General features: G+C 40.7%; 1 protein-coding gene across 3 annotated transcripts in view; it reads left to right on the top strand.

Annotated features, from left to right (window-relative positions):
• LOC138000100 (tyrosine-protein kinase BAZ1B-like) overlaps window positions 1-24,230 on the top strand; it is an 81,176-nt gene extending 56,946 nt beyond the window's left edge. For 2 of the 3 annotated variants that reach the window (XM_068846270.1, XM_068846278.1), the window contains exons 21-34: window positions 2,087-2,236; window positions 2,721-2,787; window positions 5,010-5,120; window positions 6,117-6,302; window positions 6,818-6,958; window positions 8,861-8,935; window positions 9,520-9,671; window positions 11,308-11,372; window positions 12,937-13,437; window positions 14,378-14,705; window positions 15,455-15,560; window positions 19,283-19,366; window positions 21,225-21,368; window positions 22,943-24,229. In XM_068846270.1, coding sequence (XP_068702371.1) covers window positions 2,087-2,236; window positions 2,721-2,787; window positions 5,010-5,120; window positions 6,117-6,302; window positions 6,818-6,958; window positions 8,861-8,935; window positions 9,520-9,671; window positions 11,308-11,372; window positions 12,937-13,437; window positions 14,378-14,705; window positions 15,455-15,560; window positions 19,283-19,366; window positions 21,225-21,368; window positions 22,943-23,056 — 2,224 coding nt within the window. In that variant the 3' untranslated portion in view covers window positions 23,057-24,229. Of the gene's footprint in view, window positions 1-2,086; window positions 2,237-2,720; window positions 2,788-5,009; window positions 5,121-6,116; window positions 6,303-6,817; window positions 6,959-8,860; window positions 8,936-9,519; window positions 9,672-11,307; window positions 11,373-12,936; window positions 13,438-14,377; window positions 14,706-15,454; window positions 15,561-19,282; window positions 19,367-21,224; window positions 21,369-22,942 lie in introns of all 3 variants that reach the window. The other variant, XM_068846287.1, reaches the window with a different exon arrangement.
• The last annotated feature ends 688 nt before the right edge of the window (window positions 24,231-24,918 follow it).

Here is a 24,918-nt window from a genome sequence, read left to right as displayed (position 1 = left end):
GATACTTGTCTGCTAAAAAATGTCTTTATAGGGCTGACATTGGATATCTGCCTGTTAGTTAAGAGTACCTCAGACAGTTGTCATAAATCTATATTTGAAACCACCCAACCCACACCCACATAATAGAAATAAACCACCACCCTGGGGACTACATTACCTTTGATGTTCAAAGAGTATGTTTGTAATGGGAAAGAATGAAGAGTTTATTTCTTATCAGGGAATAAGAGGTCTAACCTTCAAAAAAAAGTCGGTGCAAGTTCTGACCGTAAGAGCAACCTGTAACCTACAAAATGAGCTATCCAGGGGGGTGCTTTGCTTCTTGTTTGGAGATTTATTACATTCCCTTCACCCAAAAAAAGTCTCCAATCATTAATCTTTGCTAAATTGGTGCATGCTTGGTGATACCTCGTGATTTTTGAGGATTCCAATGAAAATATTCAAGTGTATTAGAGGGAAGGGTGAAGAATTTTCTGGAGCTCTGAGTGTATTTTGTCCATCCCTCCTTCCTCCAGTTTCGCTTTTTATCAATATGACACGGTACAGTATGGTGTCCTTGGTCCGCGACTTTTCCGAACATGATGTTATATTTCCTTGTTAACTAAAATACCACCAAAAACAAATGTGCCCAATGATATCTTGATTATTCTTCTTTCACATGACGAAATTTCGGCTTTCCTGCTATCGGTGATTGTGCGGAATTCAAGTTTGTTGACAGGTGTGTTAATTTGTCTTTCTAGAAAGTCTCTACTTTTGCGGCTCCGTAACTTACATGGTCATGTTTACTTGGCTTGTGTAAAGATAAAACGCAACGGGAACACGTGTCTTTTTACAGAACAGATTTACAGATAAACTAATTTCTGCGGTTGGAAACGAATTTTCTGCAGAGTTTTAAACTATTTGTTTTATCGACTCTTGAAAAATATCAACAATTTTCGCACAGGGGTCCTTGGTCCGCGACTTATACTACGTGTGACCCCAGAGAACTTTAATCTCGCAAAGCATAAATGAAAAAAGGTCTTTGCTTTAACTGAGTATTTTCAAAATCTTCTTTATACATGTTCGCGACGAACGGGTTACCGGGTTCTTTTGTATGTCTCGAATACCTATACGGTCTTATAATGGAGTTAACTGAATAGAGTGTAATGCGAAGTGCTAGATTTCTATCCCATATGGACCATGTGAGCGTTAGCCCTACTGATAGAAATGGGGCCACACAAGGACAGAGAAAAACTCTGACCAGGGTGGGAATTGAACCCACGACCGTCGGGTTAGATCTCCGCCGCTCTACCGACTGAGCTACAAGGTCAGACGGGAGCAGGCCGTGGGAACTGAAGATGTTTAAGTCACGGCAATGAACATGTACAAGTACAAGGAAAGGTTACGTTTATACAAACATTGGCCGTGTAGCACTTATATTTTAAACAGAGTTAACTGAATAGAGTGTAATGTGAAGTGCTAGATTTCTATCCCATACACGTTGCTAGACGGCCAACGTTTGTATAAACGTAACCTTTCCTTGGTCTTATAATGGAGCTTGTGTTGGGAGACGGTCACGCAACTGAAAATAAAAGAAGATTCTATACTCACAACGACATCCAATACGACTGTAGCTGAGATATATCAAGGATAATAAAGAATTAATAAATTTTCATGTTCGTACAGAAATTATCGGGATTCACAGGTATTTTTTTTGCGCTGCTGACCAAGGACCAAATTCGCGGACGAAGGGCTCGTGATTACGTTCACCTTTTTTCGAATTACAAGAAAAATATTTCAGTTTGGAACTTGCCAATTTAATATTATCGCAAGAAACGAAAACTCTATCTTCAGGGAAAATTTCAGTTCGTGTCGTTTTGATTCAGGTAAGATATTCAAGATTATCCTTTTTTTTTCGCGGACCACGGACACCATACTGTACCGGTCTTCTGTACTGTGGGTTGCCTTGATTTGCAAGCAATGGGAGCAGCCTTCCTCCGAGAATCCTAGGTGCTTGCCACCAGAAGTACAAGAATCCTAGATGTTTCAAGCATCCATCCCCCACTTAGCAATGCAGTTGTTAATCATCATCTGACGTTTCATTCAATAGGTTGACTGATGTTCCTTACAGCTGGTCTTGTTATGAGACTGAAGAAGAAGTTCAGGAATTAGTGCGCTGTTTATCATGGCGCGTAAATGGAGAGAGAGCATTGAAGAAAACCCTGAAAGAACAAATGGAGTCTATTGTTGAGGGCATAAGGTTTGTGGAAACTATAGATCCTCTCTTACTAGTATTTTTTGTCAACAAAGCTTGAACGAGTGGTGAAAGTGCACTCACCTCAATAATACCGGTAACATATTTTATTACATTCAACGAAATTTTTCCCTCGGGTATTGATCCTGATGCCACACGATTTCAGTGTTTGGACGCTGTCTTGGACCGGCTGGCACACATTTCCAATATACAAACTGCCTCATCGATGACAAAACGGGAATCGAACTCACCTCACTAATCCTTGATTACTGCTAGTTTCTAACATAAATACTTACTGTACTTACCATGTTTGGCATCTGACCTCTGATGTCTCCCTTCGTCTGTAGCCCTGTTTTATTTGTTTTGTGTTCTTGTCTGATAAAAAAAGAGTGGTTAGCAGATTTATGTATAGCATTTCTTCGAATTTATTGCAGTTTGTTATAGTTGGGCGCAATTTGGTGACCGGTCTGGGTTTTCATATTTTTAACAGGAATGCAAATAAGAAACCAACAAAGCTGCAAACTGATGAAAACGATTTTTGTTCCTCCGTCAGACAGGTTTGTAATAATGTCTTGAACACTTGCAGAAAGAATCGTTCACATAATCGAGTGCAAACTGCCAAAAGAATTTCGCCGTAATTCGAAAAAAGTAGATACGAAAAGACGTAAAATTGCCTTAAAGTCTACGTGCCTCACGAGAAGTTGTGTAGCCGTTCTTTTCTTACTAAGGCTCATTTTATCGAGACTTCACCTAAGGAATACAAGTAAGAACTCTGGTATTTTGGCAGGTTGGTAAATAAACGAACGACGCATATGTGCTTGGATAATTACGTCACCCCTTTCAGGGGCTATATTTGCTTTCCGCGAGGGAACGGTAACACTGAATGGGCTGTAATGATTATGAACTTGGACACCAGAGGCTGACAACACCACCTATATACCATGATGATGATCATGATCACGATCCTAATAATAGTTATGATGATGATGATGATGATGATGATGATGATGATGATGATGATGATGATGATGATGATGATGATGATGATGATGATGATGATGATGATGATGATGATGATGATGATGATGATGATGATGATGATGATGATGATGATGATGATGATGATGATGATGATGATGATGATGATGATGATGATGATGATGATGATGATGATGATGATGATGATGATGATGATGATGATGATGATGATGATGATAACACGAAGAATTACCTCCAAGAATCCGAGAAAAGGTTGTTAAAAGCTGTATGAATATGCAAAGAGAATGTTCTTCAAGACAAGGATCCTGGAAAGGATAGAGCATACATAGAATATCATACGCGAAAAACCCCTCCATGGGCATTATATCAGGTACCGAGGAAACTAGGGACCCAAAGTCATGGGAATGGCTTAAGAGAGAAAGGCTAAAAAAGGAAAGGGAAGGATTTCTTATGGCCACACTAGACCAGGCTTTGCGTACAAACCGTGTAAAGAAGCTAATTGACAATCAAAATGTTTCTTCGACATGCAGAATATGTGGAGAAAGAGCAGAGACACTGAGCCACCTTAGTAGTAGAGTGCACTGCACTTGCACAGAAACAGTACAAGTCAGGTCGCCCAGGTTATACACTGGGATCTCAGTGAGAAGTGTGGTTTTGAAAGGACAGCAAACTGGTATGGCAACTGTTGTGGGATTTTAAGATCCAAACAGACCATCACATCAAGCCCAATATTGTGCTCCTAAATAAGGAAGAGGAATCATGCTTTACAATTGATGTTGCCTCCCCATTCGATACAAGAGTAGTAAGCAAGGAAATAATGAAGATTGATAATTACTGCGAAATATGAAATCAAACGAATTTGGAACTGACGTTCAGTTCAAGTCATCCCAATAGTAATTGGTGCACTGGAAACAGTTTCGAGAGGATTTGAAGTGCGGCTGAGACAGTTGGGAATGCCACATTGCGCGGAATTTTTACAACGAATAACCTTGCTGGTTTCGGGAAGGATTCTGAGGACAGAACAGATGGCATGGAGTATCCTAGGCCACGGACTGTGTCCCGATGATACTCAGTAACATTTACTGCATTAAGTAGTGATAGGCCTATAATATTAATATTAATAATAATCATAATCATAATCATAATCATAATAATCATAATCATCATCATCATCATCATCATCATCATCATCATCATCATCATCATAAAATAAAATAGAAATTAATATTATTTTTATTGTAATGTTATCATTGTATTTTTTATTTAATAATCAATGAAAATAAATAATAATTATTATTATTATTATTATTATTATTATTATTATTATTAGGAGGAGGAGGAGGATATGTTGTGCTGCTTCTACCAGTTCTAATAGAACAGAGTTCTTTCCAAATCCTTGGCTAACCTTGCCCATATCTTTGAAAGCTGTCACCTTCAAGGATTCCCATATAGTCCTTAAAGATCCTCTGATATGTAGCAATTTTGGATTACATTGCAAAAAATGCTTTTCCTCTATTACAGCTATCTTGTTGAAAACATGCTCTCAATAGGTAGTAGGCCGGGTTAGCCCGTTGTCGAGGACACTTGTGCCCCACCAATGTGTCCTTCTTTCAGTTCCTGGACTCTGTGATATGTGGGTCCTCTAGATTTCTCTGATAGGTTTTTCTTCAGGTATTCTATTGTTTTTAGCTGCCTTTCAATGTTTTGACTCAATTCGCCTTCAGCAAAGCTCTTGTTCTTGGGGACATAACCTTGAGAAAGAAGTGATTATTATTTTTAGGAACTCAAAGACATGGCTGAGAGACTTGTTTATGGAAACTTAGCTATTCTCAGTGATGGTCTTGAGCATTACCAACAAGCTGTAGATGCTGCCGTATCTGTCAAGGACTTGGTAAGGTTAAAAGCGCTGATTGCAAAGAAAAAAAGATATATTTTTCTAGATGTACGAGATGGTGGAATTTTGAAAATACTGCAAGCTGCTTGGTTCTTAAAGGGGCAAACCCCCGCGAGAATCCTGTGCTTAAATTTGCTGTTTCTCCAGGCAATTGCAGTAAATTCACACTCGCATAATAACCACTCCATGCCTTTCTAAAGATAAGTTATGGGTGTTGAGTGAGCTAAGGTGGATGTGTTAGCCAGCGTCGCTGAAGGGGAGGTGGGAGGGGAAAACTTGACGTACCCGTGGTGTCGAGTGGACTTGCGGAAATAGGGTCAGTAAACCCACGCAAGGAATATAAAGGCCCCGCAGACCTCTCTGAGGACATACACGACCAATAGGGGGATGGGGGCGAAGGCATGAGCTTATCTGAAAAGGTGAAAAAGGCATGCCGCGGTTTTTTGAGCGAATCAGAATAGACGCGTAACTTTTCTCGCAATTTTACTGCGATAAGAGGTCTCGCGTTATGAAGTCACGCAACTAGTCTCGCTCTTGCCTGCTACCAGAAATCATTGCGACACAAGATTCAGGGCAGGTGAAAAAGTACGCCGTGTTTGTAACAAAACTTGGCGACGTCGCGAAAAGCGTCGTGGATAGTAGAACCCTCTTCTCTCAACGATCACAAAAACCAAAATTCCTTGCAGCTTGTTTCCGTTGTGTTTTGGCCTCCATTGGGCCGCGAGTGACATGGTGACGAGTAGTCTTTGAAGCTTCGCCGCTCGAGCTTACAAAACTCCCTCGCCGCTTTGCGAATACACAACGGAGCAATCATCGATTTATTCGCGCGTGTTGAAATAATCCGGCGATAAAATATCCCGCCAGCTACTCAGGCTAGCTGTTTGCCTTGTCACGTAAACGCGATGCTCATCTCTCCAATATTTATTTTCTATACTCAGTTGTAGCAAAAATTTAATGGTCACCAGTCATTGAAATTTCTTTGTGGCTGTTTAGGCTTCTGAACTTGAGAAATTACTGCCATCATTGCTACCACAATTCTGTCAAGGTACATTTTCAAAGGACAATGCCAAGCAACGGTGGTTGGAAGAAGTAAAACAAGCATCAACAGTCTCTCGTCTCCATTTGCTTCTTAGCATTTTAGATTCAACAGTTATTTGGGATTTATCAGCAGAAAATGCCGTAAGTTATTTTTAAAATCTTTTTTAGTTACAAAGCTGTGAGTAGGGCTGTATAGTGACAGTTTGAATGAATTTCTGAAGCCTCAACATCGCCATGTTACCTGAATTCCTTGCTCCACTACAACAGTCATACGAAACGGCGAACTTGAATATTGTGTCAGAGTAAGGGATTTTTTTGTGGGAGCCAATCACGTACCGTCAGCTGGATTAGCATAATCTAATTAAAAAGAACAGTGTGCAGAATGCCAGATTTACCACTCTATGTTCACCGCCAGTTAAGGAAGTAGTCGTGAAGAGCTCGCAATCAATCAGTCAAATGTAGAATGATGGTACTGTCAGAGCGTAACTGAGCGTTATCGTAGTGATAAAAACGGGTACCCACGTATCCCTCCCTTGTAGAATTATGATAAAGAGAATTTACACGTTCTGTTCAGGTCGAGAGGGATTGGAAATAACAATGCACGTGTTGTTAACGTATCTTAGAATCAACGACGTTTTTTTTCCCCTTCTCAACAGAGATGTAAGATTTGCCGCCTCAAAGGGATCGGCACGACGCTAATACTGTGTGATGATTGTAACTTAGCTTATCATCTTCAATGTCTGCGCCCAGCATTATCCGAAGTTCCAGAAGGACACTGGAGTTGTCCTGTTTGTAAGGTAATGACCTTGATTCTTATTAAAGGGCATGCGGGATAATTTTTTACGCGCTTTATTTCATTCACGTTGACAAGGTTTTCTTTAATCATCACCTTTAATTAATTTTCTTCTTCAGAAAAACATGGTGTTCTTTCGTAAACTGATAATTTTGAGACCTAACACATCAACAATTTATTTCAAAGACACCGAGTTCGCCGCACGAAATTAAATTTTCCAATGATTAAACACAACTGGAAAGTTCTGCTTCCTCGTAGCACTGTCAAAAAATGGCCCAATTGCTCAACTTCAGCGAAACCTGAGTTTATATTACACATTTTTACAAACGCCATTCAAAGGGAACGAGAAAGCTGCACGAATAAATTTGAGTGACTTCTATCCGCGTTAACGAGTGCAATATTCGCAAACAGTCCGGAGAACTGCGATAGTTTGATTGTTGGGAGGATGCCCGCTTTGTTAATGTATCTCAAGTCTTTCTCCCAGTGACCCTTCTTTTGGCTTACTCGTTGAAGCGTCATAGCGCATGCGCATGCGCATGGGTCAGGTGACGTAGGTTGCTGATCCGTAGGCTCACTGTCGGGGAATTTTGCATAACTTGGTCCGAACAGAAATTTGTCCATCCAAAACACTTTCACCGTTGTTTGTTGTGATTACAAGCCAGGGCCCGGTTGTTCGAAAGCAGGTTAAATCCTAACCCCGGGTTAAATTGCCTTAACCGGAGGTTAAATTTTAATCGCAGGTTAGTTGCGTTGTTCAACGGAAGGTTAACACTAACCTCGGGTTAAACGGTGGGTTAAATTTAACCCACCGAGCGGGCAGGGTTAAATTGTTAAACCCCGGTTAAATCAGGAATAAAGATGGTGGACTTGTTGTTTTGTGATTTAGGAGATTGTGATTTAGGAAATTTAGAGCCGGAACTCAGTGTGAAATCGACGATTTCACAGACGAAGAGCTGCGTGCTCGTTACCGCTTTCGACGAGGGTCTATTTTATTTATTACCAATCTTGTTGTTTTCGAGCTTTGCGTGAGATAGCTGAGGAAGCCATTTTGCAGAGCTCGCAACTTGCTCACCATGGCAACATTGTACGAATAGTTTATTATGGGATGCTAACCGCGGGTTAAACGCGCTTAACCCGAGGTTAGCTAACCTGTCCTCTAACCGCGCTTCGAACAACGCAATTTTAACAGCGAGTTAACAAACTCACGGTTAGGAAATTTAACCTCCGGTTAGGCCTAACCAAAGGTTAGTTTAACCTGTCTTTCGAACAACCGGGCCCAGTATGTTAATTTAAACTCCTTTTTTCCGATTGCGCAACGAATTTTTCATTCGCTAAGGAATGGTGGGATAAATTTATTGTTTTCCTACTGCTTTCATCTTCATTTCAATCATCTCAACTTCTGATCTACCTATTCGTTAGTGAAGAATCCAGCTATAGCCAGAAATCTTTGTTGTTTTTTTCTCAAAACGCTCCCCATTTCTCTGTCATCATTCTCCCTTTTTGAAAATGGCTGATATGTAGGATTTTCTTTAATTTTTAACCCTTGTACTTGAAGAATCAATTTGTAGCACCGACATGAAAGGAAATGGATTTTATTTCTTCAGTGTCGAGTCCATCTAGCGCTGAAACACTAATTGAGGACACTGTAAACTGAAATCAACAAATTAACGCAAATCAAATGTTTGTTCTTAAGGAGAGGGGAAAACCGGAGTACCCGAAGAAAAACGTCTCGGTACAGAGTAGAGAACCAACAAACCCAACTCAACCTGAGTCTGGGAATCGAACCCGGGCCACATTGGTGGGAGTCGAGTGCCCCCTCCCCCCCCCCCCCCCCCCAAAGTTGGTTTATCCCTGTGGTGTACTACGATCTCAACGTTTCCTCAGTTTATCTTTATTTATTTTGTAGCCAAGCGATAGGCACAGCAGTCGAACTTGTGTCAAAAATTACAAAGAGAGCCAAAACGAATCAGGAAATGATGAGGTAGGTGTTCTATTCACTTTCACGTTAGCGATCCACATTTTCGGTGTGACCAGTGAGTCGTTGTTGCTTGTCAACCAACTAGTCAGTGAGTACGTCCGCGGTTCATTTAAGTCAGCCGTCACTTGATCATTCATGATTGTGACTAAAGTGGATCAGCTTCAGTCAGGTGTGACACTTTATCACGAGAACATAACAAACAACCCTAGGACCAAATAAGGAGACGAAAGCATTGTCCTGTGCGCCCTTAGCCGAGAATATAGTTTACTGCTTGTAGTGTTATTTACAGCCTAAGCACTTGTTCGAGAATGGTTAGCTATTAGTGACCCGGCGAGGGTGGGTGACATTCTATGTGCTTGCAACATCTTCACCTCGCCAGTCTAACGCAAATTGTGTATTTGTTCAGTAAGCCAGTGAGGTTTATCGAGTAAATCGTTGGATGTCGACTCGTGTTATGAAGGTCTCCCTTGGGGTCGATTTGTAATAATTAATGGCTTGCTCAGGCAGTTGCCTTTTCATGGTAATTTAGATACCTGCTCAGAGTTCCTTTATTTCAGCACTAATTGTCTGCGCCCTCTGTTCACCAGGACAGCGAAGCCAGTTCATCTGGTGATGAGTCAGACGGTCATGAAGATTTTTGTGATATGTGTGGTGAAGATGGCGACTTGATCTGCTGTGATTCATGCCCTCTTGTTTTCCATACAACTTGTCATCTTCCTCCTCTGAGGAATATACCACGGTGAGGATCTTGGCATTCACATTGTTATCACTCAGCCACAGCGTTTAGATCACGTGTTGTTACATTCATGTCACGCGTTTCGCCATTAAAATTCCACTACAAGACTGTTGACATCAGGGAGTCACAGGGAACTGAGCTTAAGAAAGAGCGGCGACAGTGGCAACTTCGCTGTTGTTGTCGTGAGGGAGCTTAAGCGAGGGCGACGAAAACGGTTACGAAAACTCGGTTCCCGAACTTCGCGATCACTTCAAGTCGTTCGGCATAAACGGTGTGGATGTTTGGAGAGACAATTGAACATTTATCGTTTGCTGAAACCCCTCCCTCTTTTGCATGCTCACTTTGTCGTCAAAACCTCAAATTTGGTAATTTTACGTCGTCCTTACGCAGAGTACCGCAAGAATCTATCCTAAAATCCGTGCTAATGATATCATTGTTTTGCGGTGTTGTTGCCGTCGCCGTCGTAAAATCTTAAGCTCCCTAGTGTAGTTTTTTACGCCGAGTTCATGCATTCGATGCAAGCGTTTACTTGCGTTTGTGTTGCACGTGTGAACAAGGCCTTACTTTTTTTAATGCTACATCTTTTAAAGTTGATTTATGAATATATGTGCGAGCTTCCAGTGTCAATTTGGTAGCGTCCACCTAACTCTGACCCCTCGTTTTAATGAAAGGGTCATAGCGTGGTCTTCTAAAAAACAACTGGGTAACATGCGATTGGAGGCAAATGTGAAGGTCGCTATTGTTTACATTCCCAAGCGTTGTTACTTTTTAAGTTCCCTTCTGAATGAATTATAGGTTTTTTATAATATTTTCCTATTATTCTTGGCTTCTTGTCATAGTCGTTCACACTTGGGATGAAATGGAACTGGAAGTGTGTTGGAGATCTTAGACTTGCCTCTTCTGACCTCTTAGATTGTTTAAGTGCTACTATGATAAAAAAAAATCACTTCTTTTTTTCTTCACATTTTGAAATTGTAATTGCTCAACACTTTTTGTGGTTTGAGCTTTCAGTGATTTTTACCCAAAGGTTGTTTACTTTGAGTGTAAGTTTTGGATTTCATGATCCGCTATTACTCACGTGCGAAACTGACCGATTGGTCCTCAGAGGGTTGGTTTTAGGGAAAAGTGACGTCATTTACGCACTAGCTTTAAAATTCCAGTGTGTAAACGCAGCTTATTATATCTGCAAAACACGAGTTTAAAAGTCTGAAAGCCCGAAACTCCCGTGCTGCATTTTAATTCATCCGGGTACGTACATATTACATTCTCAAACTATTGAGGTTTGGACGTCATTTTCTCCTCGATCCAGCTCTCTCAAGATTTTAAAGTTAGTATTGGCAGACCATTAAATAGAATAATTCCAGTTAAAATCAGTTAAATCAGAGTCTTAAAACCTTGGTCACTTGGTGTTTAGTTAACATAATTTTGAAATCCAAAGAAAAAAAGTGTATTATTTTTTGGTCATAGTAGCACTTTAATCAAGGAGGGCGAGATTACGAAGCGCGTTGAAAGGGTTGGGGAAACTGGGGAGAGAGCTGGCCCGCATCTCCCAGTCCTTACCCAGTTTCTTCCGCTGGTCCCGACCGACTCACCGAAATCCTGGAACAGGTTGATCTTATAGTTTGCCTTACATTTTTAGAGGGGCGTGGAGTTGTTGGAAGTGTCGTCAGCCTAAGAACAAGAAACAGAATAAGGATCTTCAAGGTACTTTACAATTGATTCTTAGACAAAAGTTTTTCGAAGCTTTACCAGTACCTTATCGCCAAGGGCAAACAATTGGAGATCGCTTTCATTTTACAAAGATATTTTTGATTTCTTCTAGTCATGTTTAATTTATGCAAAGGTGAATTAAACGGAGACATGGTGCATTGATTGGTTAAGAGGCCCACTATTTTGCTGGATGAGTCGTTCTAAGTGGAACGAAGTTGGCCTCGTAGCACTGTATTTATAGCTAGGATTGATTACGAGAGAGTGCCTTTTAACCCATGTTGGCAACTTAGTGCCATTTCCGTGTTCTTGCAGGTGTTAAATTTGCCGCAACTGAAAAAAGTTCTCAACTACCCACGTCTTGCTCTTTTCTGGCCCCGTAGCTCAGTCGGTAGAGCAACGATAATCTAATCCGGGGGTAGACTGCGAGCAGTCTTTTTTTTTTCTGTAAAATCGTTGGAACGAACGGGCACGTTGGACTTTCAACTGGCTAAAGCTGCGGGTCGCAAATACTGCAGGCGTTGTCTAACCAACGCCCGAGGTATTTGCGTCACGCAGCGCTTCAGCCATTTTGTTCATCGTACGTGTTCTTTTCAACGATTTTAGAGCAAAAGAGAGACTGTGAGTTCAATGTTCCGGGCCTGATTTCCTTTTTTTATGGACCCCAGTTCCGTGCCGAGGGCGTAAGCCCATATGGATTCAATGGGTTCAGTAGGCATTTCTAGTTACACCCTCATAGGTCATTACTAAGTGAAGAACGATCGTTCCTGTATTCCTGATAAGGACTGTTTAGGATGACAGTAGGGACCTTTAGATCGGAAGACAAGGACAACTTAGAGTACGAGTTTCCTGTACTGAGCATGCGCATAAGGTTTGGAGGCCGACGACGAGGCCGACATTTTTCGAAGTGCGCGTGCTCAGAACGGAAAACTCGTAGTCGTATTAAGTGTTCGTAGTCGTCCTCGTCCCCCGATCTGTAGGTCCTTATTGACTGACGTGTCGAAGAGCGTGAGCGGAAGTCATCATTTAATTATAGAGTCAAGTGATTTGTGGAACATCAATAGATGGTATACTATGGTACTGCTATGGTCGTTGATGGATTGGTAAAATGAGTATCAATACCATCGAGTGGCGTTACACTATCCCTTGAATCTGACGATGACTTACACTCAGGTTGTCGAAACGTCAGTCAGTGTCGTCCCGAACAGTCCTTCTCAGTCAGGACTCGCTCAGCCGGACGATACTACTTCACTTAATTATGACATGCCTCATGGGTTCACACCATTTACAATTTTACTTTCACAGTTTTTTTCTTATGAAGTGAGAAAATATTAATTCTAAGAAGAGATATAAGAGAGTTTTAGGCTCAGGATCGAGAGCTCTTGCCTTAATTAACTTGACCCTGAAGGTGATTTAAATTTAGCTCTTTTAAAAGAATTCCTCGGATTTTGCAATTTCAAGTAACAAGGTTGATTATCTGACGTATAAATACTTGATTGATTGATTGATTGATTGATTGATTGCTTAATTAATTAATTAATGATTTGCAATAATCCCATAGGTGGTGGATCGACAAAAACAAAAGGACCCAAAAAGAACTCCAAAACACTCACTAGACGAGACAATAGCCCTCCAAGAAAAAGCAAACGCAAACGATCCCGTTCTGTAAGTTCCGAAGAATCAGTCAACCAGAAGGTCTCAAAACAGAGTCAACGGGCAGAAAACGAAACCGCTCATGACCAAAGACACAGAGCACGTCCGTCAATTGAGAGTATCGTTGGCGAAAAGGTTTCCAAAAAACAAGCGTCCACACAAAAAGACACCGTGTTGAGCAAACTAAGACGGAGATACCCGCGAGATTCCGCCAGCAATGACGAGATTTCCAACACAAATATTCAATCGTTTTATGGTCGTTCAACCAGAAGCACCCGTCAGCGGAAAGTTTGCGACCACAAGAATAATAGCGATGAGCAAAGTGACAATCAAGAAGTCGCGGGTTTCAAGAAGACACGAAATCGCCCTGGCTATGAGTGTCGAAGAAGCAGACGCGGTCAGATCACGGGTAATGAGACTTTTCTTTGTTCCGATTCCCATTTTTGAAAGTGTGATTGCTCAGCACTTGACTAGCAAAATTTTAAGCTTTGATTTTTATCCAAAGGCTATCTACTTTGAGTGTAAGTTTTGGATTTCAGGGTCCGCCATTCCACACGTTCCAAACTGACCGATTAGACCTCAGAGGGTTGGATCTAGGGAAAAGTGACGTCATTTACTCACTAGCCTAAAATTTCAGTGTGTAAACGCAACTTATTATACGTGCAAAACACGAGTTTAAAAGTCTGAAAGCCCAAAACTCCCGTGCTGCATATTAATTCAGTCCCTAGACACTCCCATGGCTAGCAATTCCCGCAACCCAGCCATGAGCCCCACACAGAGACATCTGAGCACCCATCACACTGTGGTAACAGTGGAAAAAAATGAAGGGTGTAGAGGGAGGGAGGGAAGCAGAAAAAAGAAAACGCTAACCCTGAGAACAGCCGCTAAAAGCCCTCAAGGGCTACGGGTCAATAGCCCATGGGGCGAAGCCGAATGGGCTATTGACCCGTGGCCCTTGAGGGCGAAGGGTCTAATTGTTTTAGTATCATCCAACTAGTCGGCAAATGCAAATGCAAGTTGAAGAAATATATATTTGGGACTAAAACGAAAGAAAGCGTCACGCTTTTCGCTACTCGAGGACTATTACCGTAGCCAATTAAAATGCAGGATTTGGAATAGTCCACTAGTTGACTGATACTGAATGAAAATTATTCAGACACTTGCAACCCTGTACTCCTTGAGCGCCTCGTAAGCCTAAAATATCTGAAATTTGTTCTTGACCTTTTTTTTTTTCGTGACGCTAAAAGAAAAGTTTTGAGGAAGTTGTTTTCAGGATAGTGATTTACGTTTCTGTTCATCGTCCAATCTCGAGGTGAAATGAGAATTTTCTGATCTGTTGCTTTTTGCAGGTGATCCCGGAAATGAAGATGAAGATAACAAGATGGAGGGAAAGGAGAACCGCCCAACCTCTCGGCGCAAGAAGAGTGGTCTCGCCAAAACAGAGGAACAATCTACTCGAAGATCTACGAGAAATCAACGACGGGCGTCAGGAGCATCTGAAGAATCCGATGACGATGAAGAAAGTGAGTTAAGCTCCCTGGATGAGTCAGTGGACAGTGGTCCTACCATTCCAAGAGAGGGTATATCGAAGAGGAGCCCGCTGAGAGACAGATTGCTTGAAGCTAACAAGCCCAGAGGGAAAGGAAAAATACCAGAAGGACTAACAAATAAGAAAAGGTATGAAGACACAGACTCTCATGATGATAAAGACAAATTCGAGGAGAGAGAGAAAAATGGCGTAAACGGAAATAGTTTTATACCGCACGTATCACATACAGTTTCATGGCGGTTTACAATTCTTACTCTGGAGTGAGATCGGATGTCAGCCTGTAAAGGCGCCTCTGGCAGCCGCTGTCAGTCCATGTTTGATCTCACCCAACTCACGCATGAAAGCGAAAGGAGGATCGAGTGGGTTCTGTAAGGTCCCACAGTGCTGATTAGCAGCAAGAGTTGTGAGAATGGGCCTACGGTTATAGTCCTTATCTGAGAAAATTTAGAACTCTACCATTTTGCAGATGAAATTACCGTTTGTTTTCGCTCTCAAAACTCGATGAAGGGCTTACAACAAATCTAAAGACACACAGGAGTCGCGAAGTGAGGAAAGGTTAATATTTCGCGTGCGCACTGTTCCACTGACCAAGCCCACCTTTCACGCTCACACTTCTTTACAGTCCTGCGTTTTGTCTACACTTCTGGCCCTATAGGAATTTAATATACTTTTTTTTTTTAACTCATGAAACCAATTCAATTTATGGGTTTGTTTGAGGTAACACTGAAATAGTGGGCTGACAACTGAAAGAACAGGTTTCACGATTTCCTCGTTTACTTCACAAAACTATTGCGAGGGAGCGATTTCCTCTTAATGAGACCTGCCTGTTATGAAAGGGTTGTGTTTTGCGATATGTTTGCCTGTTTATCGTTTTCAGTGTTAGTTCTGTAGTCAAAGACCGACAAGCAAAAACACAAAATTTCACAAGACACTGTGTGCAACATGAGGAAAAAAAGGAAAAACGGCGGCGAGTTAACGCAGAGGTAAGGCAGGTGACGTGTGTTCCATGCAGCGCGACAGAACTTTGTATCTACCCCATGCAAGTAATTAATATGGAAGTCTCTTGAAATCTCTGTCCTCTGAAAGGAAACGTTTTAATAGCGGGCAGCGCTATAAGATGCCCTCTACAGCTGAGCGCGGCCAAAATGCGTTCTCATTTCCAACTCTTAATTATGAGAGACCAAACGCATGTGGACAAGAATTAAGCAGAATTTTTTCTCCGAAAAGCATGCAAGTCGTCTAAGAGCACTAACAAAGATACAGCAAACACCTGTATATAAGAACCTACAATTTAAGAACCTGTTTGGCTAAAATTTCATTTTAGACCCCCTTGCATAAGAACCAGGTTAGCCTAAAAAATTAAACAGATTCTTATTACTGGGTTGCCTATGGGCAAACCCAGTCGAGGTCTACGTTTAGTTTGTTTGTTTTCTTTTTTTTTTTGTTTTTTTGTTTTTTTTGTTTTTTTGTTTTTTTCCGTGTCGGTAAAAGTCTTGCCTGTCACTTCCCTGGTAAGTAGTGTCTTTGTGTATAGAGCCTTCTGCGCGTATTTTCTTAGGATCGAGAGGGTAGTGGAACTGCGTAGATTGCTCTTGTGGACACAGTAGAATCATTAACTTAGCCTGCAATGGCGTCGAAAGTCATGCAACGCGAATGGCGTTTTAGTGGATCCTTAAACAAAATATACCCTTATGGAGCTCAATAATGGAACGTCAGTTGGATAAACTAGGCATGAATCTCAAAAGCGACGAGTACTGAACTTCGACAACAATCTATCGCCCGTCGAGACGAAATCAAAGTGAGCAGTATTTACCTGAAGTACATGGTAATTTGACACAATTGAGTTTCTTGTCTTCACGCACGCAATCAAATAGGAAGAGGTTTTCGCCTCTAAGAGCAAATATGTTGTTTGTTTCAATAAAATTTTCGCTGGAAAAGGATTCTGTGGTATTTTCTGCCTTTGTGAATTATAATATCATGTTGTGTATTGAATTTTCGAGCTTAAGGTTCAAATGTGATATGGGAGAAGTTTTTTAGTATTGCTCTGTAAGCAGGAAGGGTTCACAGGCCTGTTGGAAGCGTGCTTGAGTTTCAACAAAATGAGCCCCAAAATCAGTGAAAACCTGTGACGCAGATGAATAATAAAGTAGCTGCTATTTCCAAAATGATGGAATTACCTGGTGATAAATAACGTCGTACGCGTCTTGGAGAGTAAATTTTGACTTTGCATAAACAAGAGTTGGGCGATTGTGATCTTTGTTTTGACTTCGCTCATTTCATTGTCAAACTTTATAACACTTGACAGAAAAAGAAACTTACAAAAACCCGATACCTTGCCATCATTTGACACAGATGCTTCACTGTTTGGCGAGTAAACATGCCGCGGTAACTTAATCACGGCGCCCGCTGAATTCCGGCCATGTCACTTTCGATTTTGCAATTTACTTGAACGTAGCAAAAATCTCCCAAAATGTTTGTCGCTGATCGTAACTTTTTATATTCTATATTCACGGTTCAAAATTAATGTTGTTTTCATGTCGTAAATATTTTATTCTCGATCGACCGTCCGGGAAACTTCCTTCTGCTCTTTCTGAAAACTGTGTATCAATATTTATTTGCTTTTTCATCAATATTTGTTTTGCATAAAGCAAGCTAACAGAATCTGTACCTTGCTGAGTTCGCATTTGTTAGCGTTAATAGTATTTTCGGTCAGATATTTCTGTTTTTTATGAGGGGTTTATTGTTTTGGTCTCCCATCCCAACACTAACCCCGCGAAACAGGGCTTGACTTCAGTGAAGTTTAGTATTACAAAGTTTTCGGATGCTCATAGGGCACACTTGTGGTGAAAAGAAGTTGTGAGGGAACTTGAAAATTATCAACATGTCAGCCCAGAAGCCAATGTTTCTCGCTTCTCTTTTATTTGTTATTCTTCAGAGACTGGAATGCTGTATTTCAATACCACACAATTCAGTGCCTTCTGATTTTCTGTAGCACGTACCACAGGCAAGCCAGTGTATGCTTCACAGAAGCATCTAGTACTTTCATGCGACCGGAACAAATTGCACTTTAAACTGCACAGATCCTGTTCGAAACTTATTTTTCACGGTGGTAATGATTGTCCTCATCAGAGCAAATCAGTCATAACATATAGAGTAGATATCTTGGAAATAAGAACCAATTTAAGAACCTAGATAGCCTCTAAAACTACTGTGGGCCATTTTTATAAGAATCTATTTAGCCTAACTTGGAGAAATCTAGGTTCTTATATGCGGGTGTATTATCTTTGTTTTTCCAGAGTATTTTCAAATTTATTTTAGTCAATATTATTTACGTCCAGCGACTGACAGCGTGAGATGGCCCCCGCTAACATACATGTAGTATATAGGGAGTTGAATTGGTCAGAAGCACTTCCGAATGACCCAATGGAGATCCTTTTTATGGGCTTAAGGCGTCTTATCATTTGCAATTGTAATGAAAGAGATGTCATATGTCAAGAATGTAAAGGTGGTCGCCATTTGGGAAAGTGCCCTATAGCGAATGTGCTCCATTTAGCAATTTACATTCTAGCAGTGTAGCGAAACAGTTGTCATAAACTTAGTTTAATGGCCTGGCTCTCCCCAGTCTTCTATAGCTCCGCGGTAGAGCATCCGATCTGGTAGAAATCGGAAGGTAAGCCCGCTTGCAGGCGGTACCACAAAACACGAATCAGACGTCATATTGGAAAAGAGTGGGGTACCTCTGGGCTCTTCCCACTCCCCACCCCTTCGTTTTGTCACCCGGCCCAGACCTATCCCACGCTCTTCAATTTAACAAATTGATGTCAGTTTTTCATGCGTCTGCCCTGTTATTGATCATGAATTTCGTAATAACATTGTCAAACTATCTGGGGATCCACGAGGCGATAGCCGAGTGGATCCGCAGACTACTTTGACAATGTTATGACGAGATTCATTGTTAATAACAGGGCAGACGCATGAAAAACTGACATCAATTTGTTTTTTACAATAACAAAAAGGCAGAGGGGTCAAAATTAAGTCAAAACACGAGAAGAACGCGAGTAATAGCGGGTCATTATCGCATAAATTATAAATTTATTTGTCTGTCCGCTTATTGACAACAAAATTAGCCAATGAGCGCGCGAGAATTTTGCCGTCATTGTAAAATTAACAAATCACGAGGCGCAGCCAAGTGCGTTCACAACAAATTTTGACCACTGTAATGACAAATATCGCTGTCGATAAGAGTACAGACAACGCTCTACCAATTTCGATTTGTTTTTTACCACAATATTCAGCGCCAAAGACACTTTTTATTTCAGAGCGTGACCAAAATCATGACACGAAGAAAGAGCAAGCGTTGTCTATAACTTTCTCGCAATATGATTGTATTTCCCAAAATGGGCGTTCCTGATTGGCTATTACATTGCGTGACAAATTGACGCGAGCATGACGCATACAGCATTGTCTAGACTCTTATCGACAACGGAAAATTAGCCAATCAGATTGCGCGATTACAAGCAGTTGTGGTAAAAACGCAAATTTCTGCCGTTTGCCTTAAACGTTGTTCTCAATCTCTCGGTTATATTCACTGCTTTGTTAACGTGACACGGGTCTTGCAAATGTAAGAAACTTTTCTGATACTACTGAACATTTAGGAAACGGTTAATAAGTTAAAAAAAGTTGTTACACTTTGTCTCGGTTCCAGATGGCTTCCTGCGAGCAAATCTTGAAGACTCTCATGCTTCATAAAGATAGCTGGCCTTTTAGACAAGCGGTTAACCTGCGAGAGGTAAGTTGCTTGATCTGTGTAGTTCCAGTAGTGTGATTCCGTACTCTTTGAAACGCACTTATAACCAGCTTTTGTTGAGACTCGTTTCGCAACATTTAAACGTAGTTAATCGTAACCCACACATTAAATTTCGGGCAATTTTATTGGCTAATTTACGTCACGTGGTGAAAACTCACAGGACAGTTATCACCCAGTAACCCCCGTTTGCGTGAATATTTGCCCTGCAAAATGCTGTAGAAATCATTTCCGTTGAAAAGAAACAAAGCCTGTCGAAAAAGGAAGGAGAAGAGCTTTTATTTTACATGGAGAAAAGCAAACTCGTTTCCTGGAGTCTAGTGATGTTGACATTAAAAAGCCGGTCGCAAATGCTGTTCCGGAAAATACAAAAAAGTCAACAAAAATATGCTGTCAACTTCTTTAAAGGTGTGAAGAACGTTATGAGCAGACTTGAGAGATTTAATCCAACACTTAGAATGATTCATTTTATAGAGACGAGAATGACAGTTAAAATGATTTGATTTTTTTCCTGATACCGACACGCTTTCTTTCCAGACAATTTTTGAATAGTGCATGAAAAAATACGAAGCATCGCCGTCTGATCAACACTGACGTTTTACGAGCGGGTTTTTGCGCGATATGAAAATTAATGGGAGGGTTATAAAGTAAATAAACCCCTTTTTGGTTTGCTGGTTTGTTGGCTGATAATGTCCTTGGCTGAGAGATTGTCCTCGAAATTTCATATTTGCCCTCGAAGCTTCGCTTGTCGGCTAAATATTATCAGCCGACATACCAGCCGACCGAAGGGGCTTATGTAATAATTATGGTTCAAATGATATCTCAAGAAAAAAACAAACCTAGCTGAACATGCTCTGTGTTACGTCGCGTTAGTTTTCATTTTGGTGGAGTTTTTTGTCTCCCTAAATAAAGCAACAAAATACGTAGCCAACCACTCATGTGACCAAACGATCTTTTTACTCTTATGATACGCAGGTACTTAAAACCTCTCGAAAATGGCCCGCTTAGGCTAGTTACGTAGTACATCAAGGCTCAAGTAACGCCAGGTTATGTTCAAACCTTGCTAGCCTTTAGGCTTTCATCTATTAAGTCACCATTTCATCTTCTCTTTTTAAAGTGCCCCTGTGACCAAAAAATCAATTCTTATTTTTCTTTGGATTTCAAACCCAAAGGTTAACTAAACATTAAGCGACCAAAGTCTTAAGCCTTGATTTCAAAAAGGCATCTTTTTATTTTAACTGGAGTTTTCCTATTTAATGGTCCGTCATTACTAACTTAAGTTCTTTAGAGAGCTGGTTCGGGGAGAAAATGACGTCAAAGGCTCACTAGTTTAAGAATGCAATGCGTGTGTACGCCACACGGGAGTTTCAGCGGGATTCAGACTTTTAAACTCGCGTTTTGCATTTTCAATAAGCTGCATTCACACGCTGAAATTTCAAGCTAGTGAGCCTTTGACGTCACTTTTCTCTGGATCCAACCCTCTGAGGTCCAATCGGTCAGTTTTGAACGTGAATAATGGCGGACCGTAAAATCCAAAATTTACACTTAAAGTAAACGGCCTTTGGATAAAAATCAAAACTCAAAATGTTGCCAGTCAAGTGTTAAGCAAAAACACTTTCAAATTGAGAAGAAAAAAGGAAGTGATTTTTTTTTTCACAGGTTCACTTGAAAAGACTCTAAGCGCTAAGCCTTTTGTTTAACATCAAATTAGTGATCATTCATATGCGACAGTGTTGCAACCGGTTTGACAAAAAAGCGCATGGAATAAGAATTGGCCCATTTTTTCATTGATCACTCCTTCACTTAAATGAATTTTGCGTGAATGTCTTTTGTTTGCGGTTAGGTTCCAGACTACTTAGAACTTGTTAAAACACCAATGGACCTTGGCACTATGAGAGAAAAGCTGAACAGCGCCGAGTACCCGGATGCGGAGAGTTTTGTGGCCGATGTTCGACTTGTGTTTTCCAATAGCGACAAATACAACCTGGTACGTAATCTGAGATTACTGAATCTGAGACGCATCAAAAAGTTTTTATCCTTGGATCATACTTAAACCCTACGTAGTACAAGCTGTAGTCATGGCACGAATTGATTATTGTAGTTGAGGTTTGAGTGAGGCTCCAGCAGATCCGCCGTAAACATTTATCGGAGAGTGTTTGTTGCTTGCAGCCGTGCTAAAGTGTGTAACTTTTCCGGCTTCGTTAACATTTTGTTCTGAAGCTTTCCTCGAGAAACTTTCCCCGTTGAACGCGCTACGCAACTATGGTGATCGATGCGAAAAACTACTTCGTGTAAGAAAAGATCAGAGTCACCCGGCTGCTCCGTTTTGCTGATTGGCCACAAAAAACATTTTAATGATGAAATGATATATGAAATGGATCATTTATGAACTGCGGATATGAAATCAAGTGAAGCTATGATCGTCGCAGTTATGAACGCAATTTTTGCAATTGCGTAAAGAAGCCTGAAAGTTTCAGGACTTCAACGGGGTTTGAACCCGTGACCTCGCGATACCGGTGCGACGCTCTAACCAACTGAGCTATGAAGCCACCAGCTCCCAACGTCAGTGGCTTCACAGCTCAGTTGGTTAGAGCGTCGCACCGGTATTGCGAGGTCACGGGTTCAAACCCCGTTGAATTCCTGAAATTTTCAGGCTTCTTTACGCAATTGCAAAAATTGCGTTCATAACTGCGAGGATCATAGCTTCACTTGAAAAAACATTTTGTGACCAATCAGAAGCAGGGAATTTGGACGCTTCTGGAACTGGTTCGGTAAGAGTAAGTGCCCGGGGGCTCTTTCCGTTCTTGTAATAAACTTTCACCACGAACATTCTATAGTCCCGACTTGCTGCCCCTGGGTCTCACAGGGTGACCACGTGCTGGAAAGGTCAGACCACAACACCGGGAACTACGTGCCCCACTCTTTGCAAATGATGTGTGGATTCTACTTTATTTTGTAAAAAAACTGATGCGTACAGTTACTGATACTTGTAGGGTATGATGTAATTAGCAATTATTGAATGAGGCTGAGTAGGATATGAAGAATTCTGCAGGTCGAGGAGAGCGTTATCCACCAAGGCCGAAGGCCGAGGTGGATAACATCCTCCGAGATCTGCAGAATTCTTCATATTCTACGAAAGCCGAATTCAATAATTGCTTTATTATTGATTCAAAATATTTTCTTCGCTCAAACGTCTAAACCTACTCGCAGCCATTTTTCTGCTCAACAAAAATAACACAATCTCGTCCCCAGCTTTTTTCGGTCAACGGTTCAATAATTTGCAGCGGGCTGCACTTTTGACGTCATCGGTTCAATAATCTGCAGCGGGCTGCACTCTTGACGTCATTGACTCAATATGACGAAGTTTCTTTCCAAATTTGGTGAACAGCAGCTGGTTATGGTGAGTTATGCGAGTGGTTTTAACCAATCAGAAACGGGGAAATATTTTGAATGAATAATAATAGCTCATATACCATGATGGATTGGCTAAGCCAATCAAAACTCTAGAATTGCGTTATCCAATGATCTATATTTTATAATAGTATTTACTTTCTGTTGCAGGATACTTCGGAAGTGGGGAAAGCTGGTAAAAGCCTGGAGAAATTTTTTGACCAACTTTTTGAAGATAGTTTCTTTCACAACGACCAAAAATCCAAGAATCAGCGAAAACGATAATTATAGGATAATATTAACATTTTTCTCGAGCATCGTAATTAATGGTGATAATCGTAATGTTTAAATCTCTTCGATGGTATGATTTTAAATTGGCTGCATAACCAGTCAGTTGGACAGATTTTCTTTTACTTTAAAACCGAGAGATGGCGATATACGGTTGTGGATGCTGCCCTGCATGAAATTCGCAAGTTGTGTCGTTCATCTGAAGTTGTTTTTTATTTCGTGTCTTTTATGCTTTGTACCCTTGAATGCTTAACTGTAAACGTCATTGTGAGTCAATTGGGATAGATGCGTAATACATACCGTAGTTACAAGATGAAACGGCGCGGGAAAATTTCAGTTTCGTCGACGGTCGTTGCCATTTGTCCGACACTTGGAACAATTTTCACTGTTAAGTTTGTCGTTGTCGAGGAAAAAAATAGTTAATCTTGGACTAGATAAGCAGCGTGTGTCACTTAGAATTTTGAAAAAAGCCTTAGAAAAAGTTAGGGGAACCATATCGAACTCGGTTCACTGGCTGAAGAGCTAACTCACTTAACCACTACACTACCGAAACAACAACTCCAAACATCGCAATTTTAAAGTATTTAAATGAAGCTAACCGTAACAATTGATTGACAGCTACCTGAATAAAAAAGGTTGGTTACTATGACTGGCAACGACCGTTTGCGAAACGTAAATTAGCAACGGCGCCCTCGAACAAACGCCGCGCCTAATCAGAAGAATGCGGTGTTTATTGGAGGATTATAAGAAAATAAGAAACATGAACGGTACAAGTCCGTAATCTTCATCATTCTTAGCGAATTGGCGGGACACTGGAATTTGAAATGGGTTTCTGTTTTACATAATACTTAATGATTTAAGAAAAAAGTGATTTTTAAATGAACGCTGCTGCGTTTAATGAGGTTAATACGAGACCTGCGCTCTAGATTTGAATACGAGAATGAATTCTTCAGTTCTTGGCATGTGCCATGGTCTATTTAACAGCGCGTGCGCAAAACAGGCAATCTATTCAATAGAAACGAAGGAATCGAACGTCTTAATCAGAATGATAGGTGAACATGGAAACTTAGTCTGTAGTGAAAAAGTATTCAACATTGTAGCAATTTGCTTAATTACGTAGTGTTGAGCATTTTTCTCATCTAGAAACCTAATAAAAATGCGTCAGTTATTAACCTGTGGTCGTATTTTGAATATCCCTTTCAGGGAATGAGATAAGGTTATCCATTCGTTGTCAGTTTTTAAAGGAACCTCCACTAAAACAAGAAAGTAACTTTCTCAAATTCATTCATAATTCATAAGCCAAAAACAAAAGAAATCACTACCGTGAAGGAAGTTTGGATATGTGGTCTTAATTAGCATAAAATTTCGCTAACTTTGATCCCAAATATCTCTTAAAATACTGATTCCTTTGAGAAGCAATATCAAACACTCGAGAGAGTGTTTCATCAGATATCCAACCACCTCGAAATCGGTTAAAAAACTCGCTTCTCGGTGTTTGGATATCCCATGAAACACTCCTTCTCGTGTTTGATATATTACTTCAAAAACTCATTCATAATTCATGAGCCTAACAGCCCATCAAAACACCGATAAATCCTCACGTGCATGGGCTTTACATCCTGATGAAGCACCTCTTGTTAGTGTTCTTTATATAAATAATAATAATAAGGCATAGCTTGTTTTTCTGGTATGCTAAAATATTCGCCTCTCACAATTTGAGCCATTGTTTTGAGTCCAGAGGAACGTGCTTTTTGTGGAATGGTTTTGAAGTCGTTCAGAAAACTCGCAGCATGTGTTTTATCGGGTTTAAAAACACTGCTCGTTTTTTAAACGTTACTCAATACGCAAAACGATGTTTA

This window comes from Montipora foliosa, chromosome 1, assembly GCF_036669935.1.
Source record: "Montipora foliosa isolate CH-2021 chromosome 1, ASM3666993v2, whole genome shotgun sequence".
NCBI classification, from domain to species: domain Eukaryota; kingdom Metazoa; phylum Cnidaria; class Anthozoa; order Scleractinia; family Acroporidae; genus Montipora; species Montipora foliosa.
Note: the sequence above shows the minus strand (reverse complement) of the source record. Positions and strands in the feature narration are given on the sequence as shown.